This window comes from Oratosquilla oratoria, chromosome 34 (genome assembly GCF_046742065.1).
Source record: "Oratosquilla oratoria isolate Oo_2021 chromosome 34, ASM4674206v1, whole genome shotgun sequence".
Taxonomy (NCBI): domain Eukaryota; kingdom Metazoa; phylum Arthropoda; class Malacostraca; order Stomatopoda; family Squillidae; genus Oratosquilla; species Oratosquilla oratoria.
The window spans coordinates 39,027,566-39,053,849 of record NC_134810.1 but is presented as its reverse complement, the minus strand read 5'-3'; the positions used below and the strand labels follow the sequence as shown (position 1 = coordinate 39,053,849).

Below are 26,284 nucleotides of genomic sequence, written 5' to 3'. Positions count from 1 at the left end.
TGGAGTATTTATTTCCTCTAATGCATTTTGTATTTCCTACTTTCTCTGGACACTGCTTCTGACCCAGGGCAGTGGGCAGGGTGCAGGGATGACCCGTCATCCAGGAGGTGCTCAGATGAGAGGGAGGGTGGGAGGGGTGTGGAGTGTATTTAGGGATGAAATGGGTGGGAGTGTTTTTATGCCTTTCCCTTTTTGGCTACCTCCCTTGGAAGGGGGAAAAAGCCTTGGTATATGTATGTATGTATGTACTTTCTCTGGAAATTTCCTAAGGATATTCACTAAATTCAAATTCATACACTTGATGGTGTCCTTGTTATTTCTTAGAGTTGTTTTCAATTTCTAAAGGATATTCCTCCTTGTTATCCTTAACCTTTGCTATGCTTATTTTCTTTTTCAAAACTAATTTATTTCTCTCAGCTCCAACATTGAATCTTGCTGTGCAACCTAACATTCTATTATCACTAACTATATCTAGTTTATTTATGACCATAACAATGCTAATGCTCTTCCTCTCATTTCCTAATATGAAGTCTATTTTGTTCCTTGTTGTTCCATTTGGACTTCTCCAGGTCCACTTATGACCTACACACATTTGCCCAGTTGTGTATTGCGGCATTTTTGGTTCTTCCTGGACCTCTAGGCTCATGTATCCTTCCCCTGCACTATCTCCTGTTTGTCCTCATGTGCCACCATAACCTCATCCCAAAACCTCTGCTGGCATCACCTCTTAGTCACCACAATGACACCTTGATCCATTGTTTAGATCAAAGCAGTAGATACATGACCAAAATACAACCATCATTAGCAACCAACACAGACTAACTGAACACATTACAAGAGCAGGAACAGGCATCAGTTGGTGGCTTATAAAGAAAGTACGTTTCTTCTCAGTAAATAGGTAATTAAGTACTATTTGACTTATATATTGCACTTTTGTTACAGTATTACTCAGATCTGAATAAAGGAGCTATATCATGTCTGTATACTAACTAGTCCATATATGGACAGTCCAGATACTGAGGGAATCACTGTACAGTGCCTCCATTCTTCATACGCTGCATGACACCCATCCAAAAAGCCCAATTTTTTTTTTTTTTTTAATAAATCCTGGGGAGGAAATGACAAACCCTCCCACATAGACCCCTAGTCAGACTCCCAGGCCTTACTACCTATTTACATTATTGGGGAAATCATTGGGATGGGACCTAGCTCCCATCTGATTGTGTCAGGTGGAGACATCTTGAGGTAGTTGACTGTAGGTTGTAGCAGCCTACAGTGCCAAGAGAGTAAGAATGGAGGTATCACTCTAGTGAAAGGGTAAAAAATTCACATCATAATACAAAGGTAGAAGCAGGTAACATTATGCAAGGTAATTTTTTTTTAAAGGAAAAATCCAGTTTCTGTATCTTTCAACATATATTTTGTACATTACATTTCACCTGGCCTAATAGAAAATGAATAAGCATTGAACTTATTCCTTTGGTAATAGTCCTCCATTTTCTCTCCAATGAAAATCTTCCATGTGGCACCCACAAAATCTATGAACATTTCCCATAAATATCATGAGCCAATCTCTTGATACACAAGGGATACCACTATCACTGAATAATACATTATACAAATGTTGGGCCCTATACATTAAGCAAGTTTTCAGTTGGACACTCTTATTCCTTCTCTTCATAAATGAATACTATAATTAAAATTTGGTAGCCTACTGCTGATCACACCATGCCTTAGCATTAATTATGAGTTTGGTTCTACATTGCACATAATACAGAATGACCTCTGCCAGTTGTATATCATAAAAAATGCTTTCCCTTTTCATACCACAAAGGCCCAGAAGAGTACTATGGTGTCAACATTTCATTCCTGATAGGGAAATATTTATTTTCCACTACTATCATTGCTAGAGCCCAGATGCCTATACTCAAAACAGCTAAAGATGCCAGAGACCCTATAAAATTGGGAGAGGAAAAGTCTTTCTGTCCAATGCTACCAATTGGTTCGCTGAGTTTGCTGAATGGAGATGTATAACAATCCCTATCACTTCTTTTCTTAGTTATCCAAATATAGAATATCAAGTGTTACAAAACGTTGTTATTAATTTAAATCAGATTTCAGAAAATTAAACATACTATGTACACTTTGAAACTGGAATAATTTTGATGAAAAAAATATATATATGTTTATATGCAAAACAAATCACTAAACACATGTGACAACAATACTTGCAGAAACCACTTGGGAAACAAAAGAAATGAATACCAAATGTTTTCATCTATGCAACGGATGACCTGAAATCATTAACTTGTCCTCTCCCATGTCCACTAAACTGATTTCCACTGTCCAAATGCATTATATATTGGCTATAAACAGTTCATCATTATTAAAACAAATATTAACTTAATAAACATAAATGTTGGTTTCAAAGTCAAAATACACGCTTGCAGTCAGACAAGTGACTTGTGAGGAGAGATTAAGTAATGGGCACCAAGAGTAATACACATAAAGGTTTTGATTGAGGCAAATAATACTTTCAAATAAAAATGGATCAAAAACGGGTCTATGTCATAATTGTATATGATAAACCTGAAAGCCCTTTCTCTCTTACAAACAGCAAGGCTGTTTCATTTCATCAGCAACCCCCCCATTACTGTCCCCTCATGCAAAAAAAGAGAAGACTGGGAGAAATCCTGTCAGGCTCTGTCAAAATATCATTCACACATACTCCTCACCCCCCCTTTCCCACCCACTCCCATGCATCACAGCATCATCCATACACAACCATTCTACACTCACCCCTATCTTCTGTCTTCTCCCTTCCTTCCTCAACAGACATTCCCCTTTCCCAATGGCCCTTTTACCCCATCCATCCATCTCATCCTTGGTTGCCCCCTCATGTTCACACCTTCCATCTCTGCCTCTCTAAAATACTTTGCCCATCTTTCTCTGATTGCCATCTCTTCTGTTATGATCTCTCCATTTGCACCTTATACCTTTTCTTCTCTACTTGATTCACCTCTCTCTTAATTTCCTTCTAAAACATTTTTTTATTACTTTCAATTTTTTTTGTCATACTCTTACCCCATTTCACATCTGCTCTCCTCTTTGCCTCTTTTATCTTATGCTTTACTTCTCTTTTCGAATAGAAATAAATAGACAAATAAATAAATAAAATACATATATAGGTACTGTAACAAAATGGCATGTGTACACAGAACAGATGCAGGCAAGTGCTCTCCCTTAGTACCCCAATACTTGTCACCCATTGAAGTCACAATTTCACTCATACTTATCCTACCATAGTCTAGTAATCATGTACATTCAGTAAGGTAGTGGGTTGAACATCTCTGCAACCTATTCCCATTCCAAATATAGGCTAGCAAGACATTATACTCACATAGTTGACACTCTAGCCACTCAATCACTGAGACCTTATTTATGTAAAACATGGCAAGACCAGCATAATCTTGATGTGATACCAGTACCTACAATAATATAGGTTAAACTACATGGGATAATGGAAGTGGGGGGAGGGTTATTCCAATGTAGATGGTGATATATCTAAAAGGAAACGACTACAGTCTTACTCTCATAGGTTTGAATATTGGAGGTCTACCTCTCAAAATAAATGAAGTTGTACTTTTAACATAACACTAGTATGCTGAAGCACCTTTTTTTAACCCTTTCCAATCTGATTGCACACATAATGGATTTGGTTCAGGCTACAGCTATAATTCACATGGAGGGCAATAGCTTTAAGACTGAAAGAATTACGTTATCTTACTCTCCACCTTCAGTAGATGTTATAAACCAGTTTCTCTTTGATCTGCCAGGCAATTTCATTCATCCGAAAAATTACCAAATAAATGGACACAAGGATGTCATTCTATGCATAAAATCTGGTACAGACAAGTGCAGACCACCAACAGTTACCTGTAAGTGATCAACATCTTCATCTCTATCAGACCAAAGGAGCCAATACTCAGTCTTGTACACCATCCTCAACATCTTTCGTCAACTTTAATTGTATTTCTTTCAGCAGAAAATTGGTGACTGCTCCCTTCCTACTCCTATGACCCAGTGACATAAGTACATACCCACACTTCAACATTTCCAACATCACCATAGCATATGGGTGCAAATGCTCACCTTATGCAAAATGAGAAGGATTAAAGGGCACACTACTAAAAGCTCCCTTCTGTATGGGGTCTTCTCTTCAGCTGAATAAAACTGTCATTTACCAAAATAAAATTGATCAGGTGCATCTATATTCTTGAAGTGTTTAACCCGTGTGACCAGTTACAGTGAAAATCGACCAAGAATGCCTTCATCTACAATTGTGTCTGTTCAAAATACCATACATATACCAACAGCTTTTTCCCCCTTACAAGGGAGGCAGTCAAAATACAAAAACATAAAATTCACTCCCAACCATTCCATCCTCAAACCAAGAGCGCCTTCATCTACAATTATGCCTGTTCAAAATACCATACATATACAAACAGCCTTTTCCCCCTTACAAGGGAGGTAGCCAAAATACAAAGACATAGAATTTACTCCTAACCATTCCATCCTCACATACTCTACTCCCATTCACCCCACTCCTTTACTCTTTTTTCTCTTTTTCCAAAAAAGTCACTCCCCACTATTTCTTTCCTTTCACCAAGACAAAAATCATAAGTACCATCTAGGCTGAAATGCATCTATTCATTTAAACACTCTAAACCAACAAGTCAACAAACAAATTCCCACCAGTGTGATGCTCATATACGAAGTCTAGGAAACAATCCCCAGCAACTACTGATGACTGCCATTTGCCCTTGTTCTGTAAACGCAAAACAAAGATGAAGGCATGTTTCACCTGGAGCTACATAACTCCAGAATCTATTTTAAAAAATGCACCACCTCAATTCTCTAAAATGCTGACATTCTTTGGCTATCTGACAATTTCATTCAACTTATGGACAGATCGCTTTGACCCCTGAAGGGATGTCACATGGATGAATAAATAGTGTGTATATATATATATATATATATATATATATATAAAAAAGCATATAAACCACTCCCACCCATTCCATCCCCTACATACTCCACTCCCCTCTACCCTCTCTTTTTATCTTGGCACCTCCTGGATGACGGGTCATCCCTGCATCTTGTCAACTGCCCTGGGTCAGAAGCAGTATTGCAAAACACAGCACATTTGGAATAAATAATTTGGTGCAAGCCTGACTAATCAACAGAGGAACCATCCTTCCTGAAGGGGAGCTGAGGATATGAATGTAACAGCCTGGCAGAAGGTTGAAAGAATATGACCTGATATGGAGAGAGTTACAGATATCAATTGAACTCTCCAGTCTGGAGCCAAACCTGCTAGTCAATAAACCGTTAACCAGAAGAAAATCTATAATACATGGTACTTGTCTTGAATGAGTTAAGGATTTCTTTCCTCATGTACATCAAATTAATAAATATACATATAAAAACAAACGTGAAATACCAGCAATACAATTTCATATTTACTACTTTTCTCAATCAAATTTCAGAACCTCCTACTGCGGATGAACAAGTATGAACTCCCAAACCCTAACCGTGAAAGTACATTTTTTTCATTTTTCTTTACAAATATAAAATGACATTAACAGGATGAAAATGAAACCTACCTACATGTTTACATGTTTGCCTGGGAGTTGTACCAACAAGGTTACTCCATAATCCTTACAGCTCTTCATTTGTCCAGTGTTGTGCAATAAAAGGTTCACCAGGAATGACATTTCAAATTTTTTTATTGGTGCTGTAAAAGTCTATGAAGCGTAATAAATTACAATTTACTATAATTCAATATTCTGACCAGTTTTGTATGTTTCCACTACAGTGATGTACCATTTCCTCTTGCCAAAATATGTAATAATTTAATTTCATTTTCCAAAACTTGAGCAAAGGGGTAAATATTCAGAGCATTCCAAAAATCTTGTTCTGTTGTATGATGCATTTAACTGTCTATCCTTACACAATTAACTGTCTATCCTTATTGAGCTTTTCTCCTTTCAATCCTGGGTTTGCAAGAGCACAAAACGGCCACACTCACGAGCATTTTAATGCCCCACTTGAAGACATAAACAAACATAAATCATTATATACAAAAACACTTACACTCTCAAAATCTCTAGACACTTATTGTAGCAGATTGCAATCCAGTCAGGTTGAGTGGCGCCCCACTGGATTTGATTAATTTCCCCTTCAGCAGCTGTGTAAGCCAAAATTGGGTCCTCAATGGCACGTGGCATTTGTTGTACATCCCATATCAAGGCCTGGTGATCATCTCCTGCAAAACATAATTTAACATTGAAATAACATACCACCTCTTTCTTTTCTCGTTGTGCAATGTCAGCATGGTTGTTCAGCATGTACATAGATGGAATGGTATGGAAGGTAAATGAGACAGTGATGGGCAGGAATCTGGAGATGAGTGGTGACAGTGGAGGGAAGTGGAAGGTGAGCAAGTTGTTGTTTGCTGATGATGATGTACTTAGGGCTTGGTCTGAGGAAAGTCAAAGGCAGCTAGTGGCAGAGTCTGGGATATGTGAGATAAGGCAGCAAGAAAATGTGAGCTAAAATACTGTGACGAGATTACAAAGGGAGTGGAGGCAATGAGTTTAAGCAAGAGTTAAAGGAGAGGCCACAGAAAGTGAAGGTTTTTAAAGTATTTAAGGTCAGATGTAGCAGGGAATAGAGGTGTGGGGGTGAAGGTAATTTACTGAGGGAGAGAAGTGTCTGGGGGGAATGAAAAATGTCACGAGAAATAAGTTACCAAGGATGAATGCAAAGAGAAGGCTATGGAGGAGTGATTGTGCCTATTATGGTGAGGGGGGTCACTAATTAAGTGAAGCAGCCTTGCTGTGAATGTCCTGTGTCTTGCTGCATTGCTTCTGACCCAGGATTGTGGGCGGGAGATGGGTGACCCTTTGTCCACAAGGAGCTAAGATAAGTGGAGGAAAGGGTGGTGGACAGGAGTGGAATGGATGGAAGTGGAATGGGTGGAAGTGGAAAAGGTGGGAGTGGTTGCATGCCTTTTGACTTGGCTACTACCCCCATTTTCTACTTTATCTATATACATACATATACCAAAGGCTTTTTCCCCCCTTATAAGGGAGGTAGCCAAAAAACAAAGACATAAAAACCACTCCCACCTATTCCATCCCTATTACATTCCACTATCTATATACCTATTACATTCCCCTATCTATACACCAAGGAGTTTTTCCCACTTACCAGGGAGGTAGCCAATTCAAAAGGCACATACATATTCCCACCCATTTCATTCCCACCTACTCCACTCCCACTCACCACCCTTTCCTCCCTCTCATCTTAGCTCCTCATGGATGATAAGTCATCCTTGTATCCCACCCGGTGCCCTGGGTCAGAAGCAATGTAGCAGGACACAGCAAGGCCAACTCACTTAATCGGCAAACCACCGTCTCTGTTCCTTCATGCAGAAAAAGAGTAAACAGGGAGAAATCCTTTCAGGCTGCATCAAAATATCATTCACACATAACCACTCCCTGTCCACCCATCCCCTGCCCCCTCACTTCTTTGCATAACAGTATCATCTATATACAGATTCTCTCCTGCCTTCTCCTTTGGTCAGCGGACATTCCCCTTCTGCTCAACACCCTCTTCACCCCATCTCATCCTTGGTCACCCCCTCAAATTCACTCCATCCACCTCTGCCTTTCACACCTCTTTTACTAATCTTTATTCACTCATTCTTTCCATGTCTCCAAAGCATCCCAGTACTCTTTCATCGGCCTATCTGCCAGTCTCCTTTTCCATCCCAGCTCTCCTCCTCACCTTTTCTCATTATCCAACCATGTAACCCCTACCATATTCTCAGACATTTCATCTCAAAAACATTCAAACTATTCCTCTCTGCCTCTCTCAAATTCTAAGTCTCTGCCCCATACAGTGCTGTTGGCACAAACATCCCTTCATATAATCTCTGTATCCATTCCCAAATGCCTACTCTCATTACACTTTTTGGTCCCCTAAGGCATTTACTTGCTTCTGTCAATCTGCAATTTACCCATTTCCACTCTCTCCTTTCAGACTTACTTCCAACTCGCTGGATGACCGCATTGTGAACAGCTGCCCAGGATGTAACACTTCACCCCACACCATACAACACATAATGGAAGACTGCATTATACACAATCATGCACACAAACAACACATTAAAACAACACCCAAAGACCTGTATCACACACAGATACTCTCTTCTCTTCCTCTACAACCACCAAATACCAGCCTCCGGAAACATATTCATAATCATATCACTCACCGCTCCATTAACACACTGAAAGACAACACACTGCTGCATGCCAGACCCCCTGATATCCACCCTTCTGAATCCTCTCTCCCACGAAAGGACAGAGTCCACTTGGCCAGACTGCGGTGCGGCCACCACCCAGCACTTCTAAGCTACCAGAAGAGGCTGGATGACCGCATTGTGAACAGCTGCACAGGATGTAACACTTCACCCCATACCATACAACACATAACGGAAGACTGCATTATACACAATCATGCACGCAAACAACACAACATATACTCTATAAAGGATTTGTGGGAAAACCCAGTTTTGGCTGTGGCATTCCTTGGGGAGACGGGACTGCTCGGACAGACAGTCTAGGGAACGACGACAACAACAACAACAACAACAACATACACTATATAAAGGATTTGTGGGAAAACCCAGTTTCGGCTGTGGCATTCCTTGGGGAGACGGGACTGCTCAGACAGACAGTCTAGGGAACGACAACAACAACAACAACAACAACTCGCTGCCATCCTCTACCCTTGCACATATCATCACCTTAAATTTGCCCACATTTTCCTTCAACTTTCTCCTATCGCATACCTTCCCAAACTGTCACTAGCTTTCTTAACCTCTTCAATGAGTCAAATACTCACACACACACATTAGGCTACCTGATGTACAATGATGCATTACAATACGTTATAAAATATAGTTACAGCTGTTATACATGTTCTCTCACCCAGAATGTTTATAACCATAGAAAACTTGTCCAAACCTGTTCACATAACATGGGGGTCACTCAGCTATAACTACAAAATAAATACAATATGCCTTTGCCTATGCCAATGCCTATACCAACATTCTCATATACCCACTTGTGCCTCATGACACCTATGCATAGGCATCATTGTATTCTGGTAATAATCCCCAGTCTGACCCTGACACAAGCAGTGTCATCAGCAAACAACAACTGGCTCACTTCCCACTTTCTCCCTTTTTTTTTAACCACTTCCAATCACCTGGCCATTACCCTTGCCTTTACCCCTCACATCACCCCATCCATGTATAATTTGAACCCCAAGGCAACATAACACATCCCTGGCAAAGTCCCACCTTTACCTCAAACTGCTAACTCTCTCTATTTCTAATTCTAACACAAGCTCTACTACTCTGATGTATTCAACAGCTTCAACTGGGCCCTTCTGTGGATGTACTGTGTCTTCCTGCACTGTTTCTGATTTAGGCAAGGAGTGTAGGTTAGGGATGGACTTTTATCTACAAGGAACCAAGAAATTTCTTTTAACCACTTCCATACGGTGACGCCTACGTAGGCGTCATAAGGAGCAAGTGGGTACACGATGATGCCGATGTCAGCGTCTTGATTATATTTATTGTAGTCGTACCTACGTAACCTCCATTCTCTCTAAACTGGCTTCATCATATTTTTTATGATTATCAAAATTCACGGGTGAAAGAGAACAAACGATTGAGCACTGACTTTATTTTCTATAATGCGATTATTATGACGCAACATCGCACGTCGGGCAGCTAATGCTGCCCGATGTGCGATGTGCCCCGGAGTGAAGAGGTTAACCACTTCAATACGGGACTTAAATCTCGCGGGCAGCAGCCAATGCCAGCCGTACGACGTAACGAAATAATATTCGCATCATAAAATATAGTCGCCGCTTATATCGATCGTTCTCTCTTTCACCCGCGAATTTTGAAAACCACAGAGAATGGGATTAAGGGCGCATTTGGGAGAATGTAAAAACACAGGGGCGACTACAATAAATATAATCAAGACGCCGATATGGCAGCGTCGCGAATCCACTTGCTCCTCATGACGCCTACGTGTGCGGCACCGTATGGAAGGGGTTAAAAAGGGAAATAAATGGATAGGTAGAGGATGGGTGCACTCCATGGTTGGCTTCCTTCCTTGTGAGGGAGAAGAAGCCTTTTGGTATATAGATAGATGTCCTCAGGTACTTCTGATGAAACCATTATTGTACGAGGGGTGATCAAAACGTAATGACAGTGATACCATATATTTTCACGGTACAGAGGTAAATCCAAATAGTGGCCTACATTCCTTCAAAGTACTCCCCTCCTGCCTCTATGCAACGTTCCATCCTCTTTCGCCACTTCATGAAGCACTCACGGTACTCAGAAGCCGATATACCTCGTAGCTCTGAATTGACTGCTCGCACCAGATCTTGGATGCGATGAAACAGCTTCCCTGCGATCGCACCCTTGATCTTTGGAAACAACCAAAAATCACAGGGAGCAAGGTCAGGCGAGTAGGGTGGGTGGGGGAGAAGTGTGATCCCCTGCTGCTCCAGGAACTGCACAGTGAGGCGAGCTTTGTGGGGGGCAGCATTGTCATGGTGCAGCAAAAGGCGCTATCGGCGACGGGTTGGTGCAGTCTTGGCCTGATATTCCAGGACTCGAGGAAGGACGTGATCAGTGTAGTACTGGGCTGTGATAGTACACTGTTGAGGCATTACATCCACACACATTGGTCCTTGTGAATTGAAGATGGTGAAAAGGCGCTTCCTGCTGCGAAATCCTTCCTTCAGAATCGAGGTCGAGGTTCTTCATCACTTAACCACACCATGTTAGACTGCTTGTCTCTGGTGGTGAAGAAAGAAATCCAACACTCATCTCCGGTAGCTACATCTGAGAACCATTTCGGACCATTTGGCTCGAATTCAGCCAGCCATAGACGACAAATCTGCACCCGTTCGCTCTTCTGCTCTTCCGTAAGCAAATGAGGTATCCATCGAGCACACTTCTTCCTCAGCCCTAAGTGTTCATGCACGATGTCATGTGCGCTCCCATAACTGACACCGAGCTCCAAGGATAAGAATCGAAGAGTAACAGTTGGATCTTCGTCAATGATGGCCCGCGCACGGACCGTCGTTGCTTCGGTCACGGATGTCCGAGGGCGGCCAGGACGATGATCATCTTCTAGCTGCAAAAGCTCGAATCCAGCGGGAAACAGTTTCCAGTGATGGAGTAGACTCGGGAAAAACTTGCAACAATTCCTCTCTGATCTCCGTTGCTTTTTTCCCGAGTTTCCACCTTGTGAAGGTGTAGAATCTGCAGCCTTCTTTCGAAAAATCCATGTTTACGGTTAGAGAGGCAAACCAACAATGACGCAATCGCACAGCGCAACGATAAAATGTAAGCTAGACAAACAGCGACAAGCTCAAACATGTAACAACAGGAAACACTTGCTGCCCCTTCTCCCCGCCCCCCCAACACTTATAGTCTCTCAGCTACGAGTCCGACTGTCATTACTTTCTGATCACCCCTCGTAATATACATACATATATCAAGGGCTTTTTAGTTGAACCAAGGCCTTTTGGTATATAGATAGATATCCTCAGGTACTTCTGATAAAATCATTATTGTAATGTACATACATATATCAAGGGCTTTTTAGTTGAACCAAGGGCATGGTTCATTAAATTCCACGCTACAAAATCCTCTGTGAGGGGCACTGTCCTAGCCTTCCAATAGGGGTAAGTTTGTGAAGCTAAACCATATCATCATTACAAGAGAGGTAGCCAAAGTCAAAGTCAAAGGCATTAATCCACTCCCATCCATTTCTTCCCCACATACTCCACTCCCATTCACCACACCTCCTTCCCTCCCTCCATATTGTACATACATACATACATATACCAAAAGCCTTTTCCCCCTTACAAGGGAGGTAGCCAAAAAACAAAGGCATAAAAACCATCCCCCACCCATTCCATCCCTAATATACTCCACTCCCCTCCCTCTTATCTTGGCACCTCCTGGATGACAGGTCATCCCTGTATCTTGTCCACTGCCCTGGGAATATAGATATTAAAAAATAATATAAAGAACACAAACCTGCTGTACATATGTGCACAGACGAATGTGGTGCCCAGGCAATGCCATTAACACAGGCACGGTGATTATTGAGGCGGGCCACTGGGGTGCAAGGTACTCGTACATCCAAGATGATTACCTGTGAAAAAGACAAGTTTAGAAATTTAGTAAACATTAATACAAAACAGTGCATCACCAGCTAATGCAGCTGAACACAAGAAGTTTATTGTATAAGGATTTCCCCCCCTTATTTGGGAGGTAGCGAAGTCAAAAAGCACATATTCTTTTATTGTTAATAGCTATCGCTTCTCATATATCACTGACAATACACCTTAGATAATCATTATTTTTTAATACTTGATTTGTGTCAATACACACATACATATACCAAAGACTTTTTCCCCCTTACAAGGGAGGTAGCCAAAAAACAAAGGCATAAAAACCATTCCCACCCATTCCATCCCTAATACACTCCACTCCCCTCCATCCTCTACCCTCCCTTATCTTGGCACTTCCTGGATGATGGGTCATCCCTGCATCTTGTCCACTGCCCTGGGTCAGAAGCAGTGTTGCAAAACACAGCACATCCACAGCAAGACCACTTCATTAAATCGGCGACCCTCCCTCTCCGTTCCCTCATGCAGAAAAGGAGAAGACAAAGAGAAATCCCTACGGGCTGCGTCAAATTTTTCTCACACATACCTCACCCATCATCCCCCCACCCATTCCACCTCATGCATCACATCATCATCCATATACAACCATTCTCCATTGTGTCAATAGATTATAATATGAAAACCCCTTTATATCAGCAGAAAATCTCCAGTCCATTTGACTCACCTCACACGCATCCATAGCAACAGTGGAGAGGTAGTTAGGGTCTTGCTTGTTCCATGCTAAGCGAAGTAACGGTATGTGTGTTGGGTCTTCATAGATAATAGTAGAATGTTCAAGATGACGAAGATCAAACATTCTCACTGACCCATCAGCACCTTGGGTAAAAATAAAAAACATTAAGAAACTGATTACAATAGAGAAGCATGCTGACATACAACATTTCAGTCCATAAAAACAGGTACAAAATATTGAACTATAGAAATAACACATGAGAGTGTGGTAGATAGGGCTTTAATGGACTATATAGTGGTAACCTGGAGAAGAATAGGAGGAGTTTTGGATGTACATGTTCTAGGGGGAAAGAGTGGGGGGATATCAGATCATTTTCTAGTGGAAGGTATGATGAGTATGGAATATAATGTAGATGGAGAAAGAGGGAAAAGGACAGAAGGTAGGGAGTTGGTTACAGTAAACTGCTTAAATGAGAAAGAAAATGAGGAGTACAAGAAGCTGAGAGAAGAGTGGGAGGGAGTGAAGGATAGAGTAGAACTAGGAGTGGAGGAGGAATGGGGATGATTCAAGGAGGGAGTCACAAGGTATGCAAAGATGGTGTGTGAAACAAGGAGGATTGGAGGAAATAGAAGGAAAGGTAGTGAGTGGTGGGATGATGAAGCAAGAAGGTTGTAGAAGAGAAGAAACAAGCATTCACAGATTGGTTACTATATAGGATAAGAGAAGCACATGAGAGGTACAAAGAAAAGAGAAGAGAAGTAAACTGTAAGATAAAGAAGGCAAAGAGAAGAACAGATTAGAAATGGGGTATGATTATGACAGAAAATTTTGAAAGTAATTAAAAGATGTTTTGGAAGGAAATTAAGAGGGAAAAGGGAGGTGAATCAAGTAGAGAAGAAAAGGTAAAAGGTGCAGATGGTGAGATGATAATGGAAGAGATGACAGTAAGAGGAAGATGGGCAGAGTATTTTAGGGAATTGCTAAATATGGAGGATACGGAGGGAAAGGTAGTTGCAGTGGGAAGCACTAAGAAAATGACAGTGATGAATGAGGAAAATGGATGAGAAATAAGGAAAGATGAGGTAAAAGCAGTTACTAATAAGAGCAGGTACAGTACCTGGGTTTGATGGGTGTCATGCAAAATGTCTTAAGAAGGGAAGTATAGTGACCTACTATAACCATCATCAGAACAAAGTATATTTGGTTGAATGGAAGTAGATTTTCAACAATACTGGTATATGATGAATTAAGTTAAAAAGACATTTTTTCAAAACATTACAAACTGAATTCAGATTAACAACAAAAACTAACTTACCCACTGAAGCAAACATATCTCTGCCACCTCCTGCTCTAGAGAAGGCAATGTCAAACACCTCCTTATCATGAGCAATTAGCTGAGTCTTGACATGACCCGAGACCACATTGACCCGCCCTAACATCTGACCTGTTTCCAATCCCCAAATGGTACAGGTGGTGTCAATACTGGAGGTACCAATCAGATTGGGCTCAACTTCGTTCCAATCAAAAGAGGTCAAAGGTGCACAGAAATCGGAGTTTTTGTTCTGCCAAAGAAAAAGCATTATTAGTGTACTCATTAATAAATCATGCAGCCTATCAATTAATTCATTCATTAATCAATCAACCAGCCTTGCTGTGGATGTACTGTGTCTTGCTGCATTGCTTCTGACCAAGGGCAGTGGGCAGGATACAGGGACAACCTGTCATCCATGAGGAGTTAAGATGAAAGGGAGGAAAGGGTAGTGGTTGGGAGTAGAATGGGTAGGTGTGTGCCTTATGACTTGGCTACCTTCCTTATATGGGGGAAAAATCATTGGTTTACAGATAGATTAATCAATCATCCAATTGTTGCTTCAAGTTTCCCTAACATGTAATTTGTGATCTCACAACAGATGGCAATAGTCACTAGTTCTTGGCTAATTTTATATGATGAAATGAGGAAAAAATGTGAAATTGGTAAACTCAGTTAGATTTTAGGTTCTGAACTGATACCAACTGCCAGTTCCCTTTGATTGCTGGGTGGAAGTGAAGATGTTAACTGTCTTTGAAAACTTCTAATAAGATGGTGATGATCCTTACTGACATCTTTCCCACTGGACAACATCATGCTGATATAGTTGATCATCAACAAGGCACAATTTGAAAACCTGTACTAATGATTTTATACAGCAATTGAAATGGGTTTTAGAAATTACATAAATACCAAAACTATATCCAGGGTTTATCAATCATTCTGATGCCCAAAGTCTCTCTTGCTCAAAAACCTAACTCCATCTAATTCTGTTTTCCACACTTATGTGAGGGAGGGTGGAGGGTGGAGTGTATTTAGGGATGGACTGGGTGGGAATGGTTTTATGCCTTTTTCTTTTTGGTTACCTCCCTTGTAGGGGGGAAAAAGCCTCGGTATGTATATATTTGAACCAAGGGCATGGTTCATTAAATTCCACGCTACAAAGTCCTCTGTAAGGGGCACCATCCTAGCCTTCCGATAGGGGGGAGTTTGTGACGTTAAACCATATCATCATCATCATATGTATGTACACTTATGTGATAGTATTTCCCCACTTGTTCTTTCTATATCCCCCAAGCCACCTCAGCAATCAATGACCCAACCTATCTAGCAGCTTTCTTTCCACCCCTTTCTGTCTCACCTCTACAATTCTCACTACCCATTCTTGTAACACCTAATACAAAAAGTTTATAGCTATATCATGAACGCTCAGCATTTACAGGTTTAACCCCTTCCATACGGTGACGCCTACGTAGGCGTCATGAGGAGCAAGTGGGTACGCGAGGATGCCGACGTCGGCGTCTTGATTATATTTATTGTAGTCGTACCTGCGTGACCCCCATACTCTGTAAACTGGCTTCATCATATTTTCTATGGTTATCAAAATTCACAGGTGAAAGAGAACGAGCGATAGAGCAGTGACTTTATTTTTTATAATGCGAGTATTATGACGCAACATCACATGTCTGGCAGCTAATGCTGCCAGACGTGCGATGTGGCCCGTATTGAAGGGGTTAATGGCTTACAAGAAAAGATATACATTCTGATACATACAAAACTAAGAACAATGAGGTTATAGATCAATGCTCTCGTACTTACATTATTAAGAAGACATGCCATTCTGGTGTCGTTGTCCCCATTTTGCTGCCAAACCCGCAAATAGTCTCCACTGGTTGCTAATAAATCCGGATAAATTCCTTTCTGAAAAATCACACATTCAAAATCAGGACATTTATATCTAAATACTTGACTATGACAACAACAATCTTTTATGTTTACTATTTACAACTGTTCCCAACAGGGGAGAGTTTGTGACGTTAAACCATATCATCATCACAACTGTTCCTGTGGTGGGTAAATAAAAATTACACCACTATGTCCCATGTGTTGTAAAAGACCACATGTGGCAGACTGGGGATTCCCTTTCTGTATCTTTTTCCCTTAACAAGTCAAGGGTTCACGACTCACTCTACACCCACCTTATGATACAGAAAACGTATGTACCAATGTAGGGTACATACATGAAAAATAATGCTGAGCTACTTTTTATCTTTTACTACTGTGGCAGGGGTGATAAGTACATTGTTACTATGTATGTCATAAAAGAGTGCATGGTCATGCTAACAAGGTAGAGCTACGTAGCAACCAAAAGTTTGTGTATAAGCTCATAAACTTTGTGTTTGTAATAAAGTACTTTTTTCAATAATAAACATTGCACTTACACAGACGGTCATTTGGTTGGGAATGCTGTGGTGCCAGGGTGAAAGTACATAAGTACATCATGGCATGGAAAAAATGAACTGAAAAAGTAAACTTAAAAAATACAATGTGGTGTAGTTTGGCATGGATTGAAATGAGATGAGAACTTATACTCACACTATCAGGAATCCACATTATTTTCGTTGTTGGGTATGGATGATCGAATGTTGACCGCACAACAAATTCTGAGGTGTCTTCATCTAACTGAACAATTTGCACTTTGTTGTTATATTCCTCAACAAAACTTCCCACAGCCAACCTGCAAAACCAGACATACCAATTACATTCTCAATAAACTCAACACAGATTTTACAGAATATTCTTTTTAATTCATGATGTGCTTTCTAAACATCAAGATTGCCATAATAAGCTTATTTAGAAATATTTTGTTTTCAATTCAATTAGAATAATTTCTTAGTACAAGTGGACTGAAATCATAGCACTGGCCTTCATTTTAGTTTTAATTATCATGTAAAAAATAATGTCAATGTGATTAATAAGAAAAGGCAAACAGGCTTACTAAGACAGGTAAATAGAGAATGGACCCCTTTCTCATACCTGAACCGTTTGTCAGGTCGGACTGACCAATTCATACTGTAGAGCGTCCATGGTGCTGAATATTTGTAGATCTCCTTCCTCTTAGGGGGAGGGTGCACAGACATCCTGGTTTGGTCTGCTGCAACTCCAAACCTAAATAAGTTTGATTCTTAGTAACTTGTAAGTATTACATACCTTGTTTAAATATAACCCACAGTCGAAGAAACAACACAAAAGAAACAGATGATCTGTATATTTTGACCACAAATGTGGTCCTCTTCAGCAGATAAGTACAGAGGTAAGATGAAAATATATACAATAAGAAAGGTACATAATAGGAACAGGGAAGGTGTACCTTTCTTATTGTATATATTCTTGTCATCTTACTTCTGTACTTATCTGCTGAAGAGGACCACAATTTTGGTCGAAATATACAGATCATCTGTTTCTTTTGCTTTGTTTCTCCAACTGTAGGTTATATAACATTTTACAAATATAAAATGACATTTTGGTTTTGTGAATCACATACATTTCCTGACAACTACAGTGGGACGAACAAGAGCTTCCTACAAAACTGACATCATAGAGAGCAATCGCCTTGCCAATATCTTCAAATCCAGTCAACAACCTAACCTTTATCTGGAGCCATAGACCTGTGGACCAGGCCCATGATCTATCAACTCCAACTTTATTTTTACCACCTTTTCACAAAGACGACAAATGGCAATTACTCTCTTCCTCCTACTATTAAAAGCTGGTGATATAGAAACAGTACACAAGTACACTAACAATAGCCAAAGGTTTCCCAGAAAAACCTACAAAGCAACCTGAAGGCCATTGTCAGTCAATTATGATAACTGAACTAGACTAAATTCAAATTTGATGGCATTGTAAATACTCTTAGGCTGTATGCACAATCCAGACAAAGCCGTTTCCATCAAAACCATTTTGTTGAACAGTTTCCATAACCATTTACGGATATACTCTGCTGTCATAACCATTGCACTGTTCCTGACAAACTAACGATTTCTTACTGAAACAGCATAGGAGCTTTTCAATTTCTTTATTGCCCCTTATGAGTCTTTGTTGGAGAAGGGAGAGGAGACATCTATATCAAGATTGATTTTTCATATTATTTTTATTTTCCTTTTCTCTTTTGTGGTGGATTTGAAACTTGTTTTGGATAAGTGTTTATTGATGATACTACATTGCTGTTTTGGAGACCGTACATTTTCTTGAGGAATCTCACCGACTGAGTGAGTTAGGGCATCATTACTTGCAATGACGATCAAGGGATGGCAGTTCAAACCCTGCCAATGGTAAAGTTGAACTAAGGGCATGGTTCATTGAATTCCATGCTACAAAGTCCTCTGTAAGGGGCACCATTCTAGCCTCCTGATAGGTGAGAGTTTGTGATGTTAACCGTATCATCATCATATCTTTTCTTTGATTGCTTCATGGGTGGAGGGTGGGTTCAATTTTAAGTTTTTGACATTTTTGTAGTTCTCTACATATTATTATTTCTCAATCAATCTATACAATGTCCCAGGTCTTTCTTGCAGGAGATTCACAGCTCCATGGTCATTGACAACAGCCACCAGATGGGCCCACAGTACACTCAGGGAAGAAATACTGTATCAGTCCAAGGCCAGCATAGTATTGTTTTCCTGCCAACTGTATTTTTTTGCTTTCCCCAGTTTTCTTTCTTCTTGATGTTTAATAGTTTTGTGATGTCTTTGGTTAACTGTGATATTTATTTTTATTGTTCTGTTGAATTTTGTTTGCTTATTTTTTGTTTTTATTGAATGGCTATCTCACGTGTAACTGGGGTTTTTTGTTTTTTTTCTGTAGCCTCTTGGAATATGTCATTTGCATGCCTCCTCAATAGCTACTATTATCTCATTGATTGCTCTATATCAGGATAACATTAAAAAAAAAAAAAAAAAAAAAAAAAAATCATCGTAATAATAGGTTCGATAGGATGATATCTATATTACATTATTACAATAACCAAGAATATGTTGTGTGTATTTAATTATATTATGTATATGAAATTAAAAAATCAAAAGTACATTAGTTCATCTCACTTGTTCTCGCGAAACCCTTAGGGGCCTTTTGTGGAACCTTATGGTTTCAGGGAACCCTGGTTGAGAAACGCTGCTCTATATAAAGGAATTCATTAGTCAAAGGTCTCTATTTTATATTATTTTTTCTTCTTTTTTCCCTATTGCATCTGCGTATTGTTGACAATTAGCACTTTTGTAGTAACATGCACCCGATACTTTTGTGACTGCTTTGGGATGCCTCTATGGACCAGAGCCACACATCATTTGTCTGTGTTAAGGTAAAATCTCTACTCACAGAGGAATGATGCTTCTTGTTTTACATCTATCCCTCCTTTATGCTGTTTCCTTGAAAATATCCTTTACCATTTCATGACTCGACCTCTATGAGGGAATTGTATGAGAGGTACAAAGTAAAGAGAAGGGAAGTTAAGCATAAGATAAAGGAAGCAAAGAGGAGAGCAGAGGTGAAATGGGGTAAGAGTACAACAGAAAATTTTGAAAGTAATAAAAAGATGTTTTGGAAAGAAATTAAAAGAGGAAGAGGAGGTGAATCAAGTTGAGAAGAAAAGGTAAAAGGTGCAGATGGAGAGATGATAATGGAAGAGAAGGCAGTGAGAGGAAGGTGGGCAGAGTATTTTAGGGAGTTGCTAAATGTGAAGGAGGATAGGGAGGGAAAAGTAGTTGCAGTGGGAAGCGTAAAGAAAATGAGAGTGATGAGTGAGGAAAATGGAGGAGAAACAGGGAAAGATGAAGTGAAAATAGCTGTTAAGATGATGAGAGCAGGTAAGGCACCTGGGTTGGATGGATGCTATGCAGAATGTCTGAAGAAAGGAGGTACAGTTATGGTGGACTGGCTGGTGAGGTTATTCAATGTTTGTTTAAGAGAGGGTAGAGTGCCAGAGGACTGGAGGAGTGCCTGTATAGTTCTGCTTTACAAGGGAAAGGGGGACAAGTGTGAGTGTAGTAGTTTCAGAGGGATCAGCTTGTTGAGTATACTTGGGAAGGCTTATGGGAGGGTCTTGATTGAGAGGATTAGGAGAGGAACAGTGTGGGTTTAGGACAGGTAGGGGATGTGTAGATCAGATTTTTGTGGTAAGACAGATATGTGAGAAAGCTATAGGAAAAAGTAAGGATGTTTTTTGGGCTTTCATGGATTTGGAAAAGGCTTATGACAGGGTAGACAAGAAGGCACTGTGGGAGGTTTTGCAGATATATGGGATAGGAGGAAAGCTGTTAAGAGAAGTCAAGAGTTTTTACGAGAGTAGTTGAGCTTGCGTTAGGATTAGAAATGGAGAGAGAAATGGTTTGAAGTAAAGGTGGGACTTCGTCAGGGATGTGTTATGTCGCCCTAGCTGTTCAATCTGTACGTGGATGGTGTGGTGCGAGAGGTGAATGCAAGGGTAGTGGGTCAGGGGTTGGAGATGGTTAAAGAAAATGGAGAAAAGTGGGAAATAAGCCAGTTGTTGTTTGCTGACGACACTGGGCTTGTAGCAGGATCAGAGGAGGGATTGAGGAAGTTAATGACAGAGTTTGAGAAGGTGTGTGAAAGAAGGAAACTGAAGATAAATGTGGGCAAAAGTAAGGTGATGAGATGTACAAGGGGAGAGAGTGACAGCAGGCTGGAAGTGAGTATTATGCGAGAGAGACTGGAGGAAGTGGATATAAATGCCTTGGTGGATTAAAAAGTGTAATGAGAAATAGACATCTGGGAATGGATGCTAAGAGGAGGTAATATAAAGGAGTGATTGTGCCAGAAGCACTGTATGGGGCAGAAACATTGAACATAGGAGAGGAAAAGAGAAGGAATTTGAATGTGTTTGAGATGAGGTGTCTGAGAAGTATGATAGTGGTTACTAGGCTAGATAGAGTGAGAAATGAGGAGGTGAGGAGGAGAACAGGGGTGGAAGGGGAGTTGGGATATAGGGTTGATTGAAAGAGTGTTAGGATGGTTTGGACACATGGAAAGAATGAGCAAAGATTAGTAAAAGAGGTGTGGAAGGCAGAGGTGGAAGGAGTGAATATGAGGGGGTGTCCTAGGATGAGATGGATGGATGGGGTAAAAGGGGCATTACAAAAGAGAGGAATATCTGTTGAGGAAGGACAGGAGAGGACAGAAGATAGGGGTGAATGGAGAAGGGTTGTGTATGGATGATGCTGTGATGCATAAGGGGGAGTGGGTGGGGGATGAGGAAGTATGTATGAGAAATAATTTGACGCAGCCCGAAGGGATTTCTCCCCGTCTTCTTTTCTGAATGAGGGGACGGAGAGGGAGGGTCACCGAATTAATGAAGTGGCCTTGCTGTGGATGTGCTGTGTCTTGTGACACTGCTTCTGACCCAAGGCAGTGGACAGGATGCAGGGATGACCCATCATCCAGGAGGTGCCAAGATGAGAGGGAGGGAGGAGGGTGGAGGGAAGTGGAATATGTAGGGGATGGAATGCGTGGGAGTGGTTTCTATGCCTTTTTCTTTTTGGCTACCCCCTATATAAGGGGGAAAAGAGCCTTTGGTATATGTATGTACCTCTTCCTATTCCCTATGGTAGGGATGAGGGGGTATTCTGCCTCTGTGTTTTCCATGTGTGTTACAATAAGTAACTGAGTGGGATGGAGAGATGGGACTACGAATCCTGCTCTGTATGTTCCTATGAGAATTCAAGGTTTAGAGGAGCCTGGGAGTAGAGCTCCAACAAGAACTCTGAAAATTGGGTCATTTAAAGTGTGTGGTTATAGTACAGATGAGACGTAAATGAGAAGTGATCAGAGGTTTGCTTGTAAGAAGTAAAATGGACTAGTTATTTAGTGAAACTAAATTGAAAGTGAGGGGTGATTTTGAGTTTGGGAGTGTAGTGGAGCGGGTGTCAGGAGTGACAAGGAGGCAAGGGAGGAAAAGAGCAACTCTGCTGGTAGGTAATGAGATTGGAAAGCACACAGTGAAGTGGAGGGAAGTATCTTCAAGGTTAGTATGGGTGGAGTTGAAACTGGGTTGGGAGATGTGGGTTTTTGTGAGTGCACAAGGACCTGGTAGTGAGAAAAGTGAAAAGAAAGTCTTTTTGGATAGACTTAAATGAATGTTTTAAGTTTCAGAAGCACTGTCAATGTAATGGTGTCGGGGGATATCAATGCTAGGGTGGGGGATGAACCAATAGATGGGGTAATAGGGAAGTTTGAGGTCCAAGGTATAAATCTTAAAGGAGAGATGTTGTTGCAGATGTGTTTAGAAAGGTAGTTCATAATAATAAACAGAGTTTAAGAAGAGAGCCAAGGATAATTTTACATAGGAAAGGGTGGTGGAGAGAAGACTGGTTGATAGGGCATTAATGGTCCATGTAGTGGGGCAGTGTCAAATAATTTCTTAGAAGAAAGGAAATTGTGAGTGGGAGGGGGTGATGGTGGTGGTGATGGTCTAGGTGGTGAGGGTGAAGGTGACGATGATAGAGGTGGAGGTGGTGATACTGGAGGTAGTGATGGTGGTGGTGATGAAGGAAGTTGAAGTGGTGATGGGGGCAATGGTGGTGACATCTATTATTATTTCTAACTCAAGGTATCAGTGGATTATGACATCAGAGTTACAAAGGAAACTAAATGCTTTCTCAGGCACCCACCAGAGGTCCTCGACTCCAGATGCAGAGGAGGCTGTCTGCCAATGCTACACAAGCTGTTACTCTATGGAAAATAGACTGGGGCAAAAAGTACCAAAACACCTGACCCACCCGTCTGTTGTGCTTTCTAATTAATAGTCTTTCCTAGCAATTTTTCCTGCTGCTGATGACACAAAGAGCAGTTTAACTGCTTTCATAGACATGTAGCTATTCATCAATACACTACTTTTTTTTTTTTTTTTTTTAACAATTATGGAATCCTAAACCTTGGTCCCTTATAGAAAAGGAGAATGAAACCACTCACAACTTTCATTAGTCCCCTGATATCAACCCAATGGAGTACTCAGCACTCCCTTTAACTCTATCAATTTCTGCAGTATTCATGACCTGAACTCAAATTTCCGCTAAACCCTATTTTTCTCTCAATGAAACACAGGTTGGTGGCAAAGACACTTATATGTTAGCTCTTCCTATTTCCTCTATTCTCCCATCTAGTAGACTGTACAATAAACCCTCATTATTATGAACACAATTACAGAGATTTTTTTTATTCATCGACCCTAATATGCCTACCAACCATCCATCTGATGTATCAAAGATCTACATATCCATCTGATGTATCAAACAAAGATCTATATATGCAGTGGAACATTCAGTCAGTGGCAGCAAGGGAGGGAGTGAGCAAGTAAGGTTATTATAGTGAGGATTTACTGCATTATAGACCACCTAATGAAAGTAAATTGACAATTAAAAAACTGAAGACCCATCTCTTCACTGAATGGTGTGACTTAAAGGAAAGGAGTATTAGAAACGACAAAAAATTCTTAGTAGTGTAGAGCAAATGGAGTGAAGCCCTAAACACACTTTAAGAAATAAGTAGTCTAAGGAATTGAATATCAATAATGTATACTAGCCACCCCACAGGTCAAGAACCATATTTTTTGTAGAAAGATATTTCTTCATAGATTTGCCATGATTACCACCCTGAGTTTTACCACCTTCATGTGGGATAAAATTGTTAAACAAAACCGTACCTAAACTGCTACTGTTGCATAGGCCACTTACACATGTGGGGAGTCCCTAAATGTCCCTCTAAAAGAAGATTAGGGCTCTACAACAGGTGGCGCATAGTTATGGCCAAATCCATCACCTCTGCCCTGTGCGCTTGAATTGTTTGAGTAGATAAAAGTCACTGTTGGGAACTCTAGAAAATTGTAAAATTTGAGCCCACATCTAAGCAAATATAAGACCATTACATTTCCAATAATGCCACCAGCGCGTATCTCTACAGCATGAACCATGCCATGATAAATTTATCTTGTCCTTCTATTGACACCTTTCAGAATGAACTCACAAGAACACTTAATTGAAATGTATTAATATACTTACTTTGCCAAGTTACAATAACAATTACACTTGGCTGTAATAACAACAATCAATTGGAGGTCTTCGGACCTCCACATTCTGACACAAATTAGTGAAATTGCATGTTTATGGGCACCAAGCACATAGCATCCTGAACTATGCAGTTATAATAGTAATTTACAGTACTTGCATGCCTTGCACAAAAGAAAGTGAAAAATTGAAGGCTTTACTCACTGCATTACATTTACAAACTCAAAGATGCAAATCCTACAGCTTATATATTCAAAACTATTGTTAATGCTTATAAAGAAATGCTCATTAACAAGACTAGCGTGTAATTACTCCGTCTATAATTTTCCCTGTAATATTTCACATGGCTGTTTTTCGTAAACGAAACACAACCCACCCCCAGACCAGCTAATAAGACGTTTTCAATGTAGAATCGCCACACTAGAATACTAACAAGTACCCCTTGTTTAACGATACGAGGTACATGCGAAGTGCCAGAAGCTTTTATTTTCTTCGTGGGCACAATTCATTCCTATGTACGTTTGATTTCAACTTGTAAAATTTGTAAGCCTTGTAATATGACTGACGCTTACCCCTGAATGGTCGAAAACGCAAGCGTCTTTTTTTAAAGTCTCTATTAAGTAAAGCAAAATACAACTCTTTAGGCAATTATGTTCGTAGTGTATATATATTACACGTATCCTATATGGTTAATGAAATACTGATAAATAAATTATGAAGAATAACACGGATCTAACCTTTCTAGCCAATCTAATTCACAACTTGTAAGTAAACAAAGCCGCTCTCAAACAGTACCAAACATATTTGCTATATATACATAGAATTTTGCATTTTTGTTATGTTTCTGTCAATCTACAATACAAAAACTTTCAAAGTGCGTTTTACAAACATGTTTCGTAAATCATTCCTAATATTCTCAATTATTAGAGTGTGATTTGATATATTTACATTTTGCTTGATCGAAGCTTCCCGCGAAATTTAAAGGAACACTAAATGATGCTTTTGTTTTTCGTTCAGACAGAAGGAAACGATCCTTCAGCTGCCTATGAATTCTTTGTAATGTCCCATAGGCCATGATCCACGGAAGCCAATAACAATCAATGAATGATAACACTTGTCAATCAGGCAACATTACCTATTACTGTGTGGATGTAGAGCTGAAGCAGGGGAGAAAGCACGCCAAGCATTTTCCATAATTCAAGATGTCTATCTGAATAAATAAAAAGTATGAGTACATTAAACAGGATTATTTCACTAACATCACAAATGTTTTCAAAAATATAGCATAATAACAGCGTGTATATTTGCCCAGTAAGTCCAACTCTTTTCTTTTTTTCTTTCTTTTCAATATAGAAAATACGAGCTGGAATTCAGGGAGAAAGGTAAGAGAGTTCTGGCCACTAGGTACAAAAATACAGAGATGTACAGAAAAAAAACACAGAAATGGACAGTATTTACGAATCAAGGAAATTAAGAGGACTCACTTCAGATGGAGTAAATATTCTTGGAAGCAGAGAAATATGAACAAGACTCCGAGACACAAGTGTGGATGAGAGTGAGCAGTGAGGCAAGAAGAGAAGGTGGAATAGGAAAGCGAGACGAGTGGCGGGAAGTGTGGGGTAGTGGTGAGCAAGGTGAAGGGTGATAAGTACGGAGAGAAGTGAGAGGGAGGAAATGGAGTTGACGGAAAATAAAAGAGGAAAGGTTGATGAAGAAGAAAAACTTGTTAAAGGAATCTGAGTGAGGTAGAGGGCAGGGAAGGATGAACAGCATGATAGATAGCAATATGAGAATGGGGTAGCAAGCATGGGGAAATATTGTGTACCGAAGGAATGGGAATCAATGATGCGTGGTAAATCATATGTA

At 40.3% G+C, this 26,284-nt stretch overlaps 1 protein-coding gene across 3 annotated transcripts; it reads right to left on the bottom strand.

Annotated features, from left to right (window-relative positions):
- Positions 1-3,690: 3,690 nt before the first annotated feature.
- On the bottom strand, positions 3,691-26,038 carry wap (DDB1 and CUL4 associated factor wap). 3 transcript variants are annotated; one of them, XM_076173436.1, is made up of 10 exons: positions 25,903-26,038; positions 25,554-25,628; positions 17,379-17,510; positions 16,938-17,079; positions 16,161-16,262; positions 14,349-14,595; positions 13,025-13,176; positions 12,206-12,323; positions 6,157-6,328; positions 3,691-4,828 (listed from the first exon to the last, which is right to left on the bottom strand). In XM_076173436.1, exons 2-10 carry the CDS (start codon positions 25,610-25,612, stop codon positions 4,801-4,803), a joined length of 1,152 nt encoding a protein of 383 aa, XP_076029551.1. In that variant the 5' UTR covers positions 25,613-25,628; positions 25,903-26,038; the 3' UTR covers positions 3,691-4,800. The 3 variants fall into 3 exon arrangements, with proteins under 3 accessions (XP_076029551.1, XP_076029552.1, XP_076029553.1); XM_076173437.1 differs by lacking the exons at positions 25,554-25,628; positions 25,903-26,038 and adding an exon at positions 25,367-25,385; XM_076173438.1 differs by lacking the exons at positions 25,554-25,628; positions 25,903-26,038 and adding an exon at positions 25,156-25,292.
- Between the last annotated feature and the right edge of the window lie 246 nt (positions 26,039-26,284).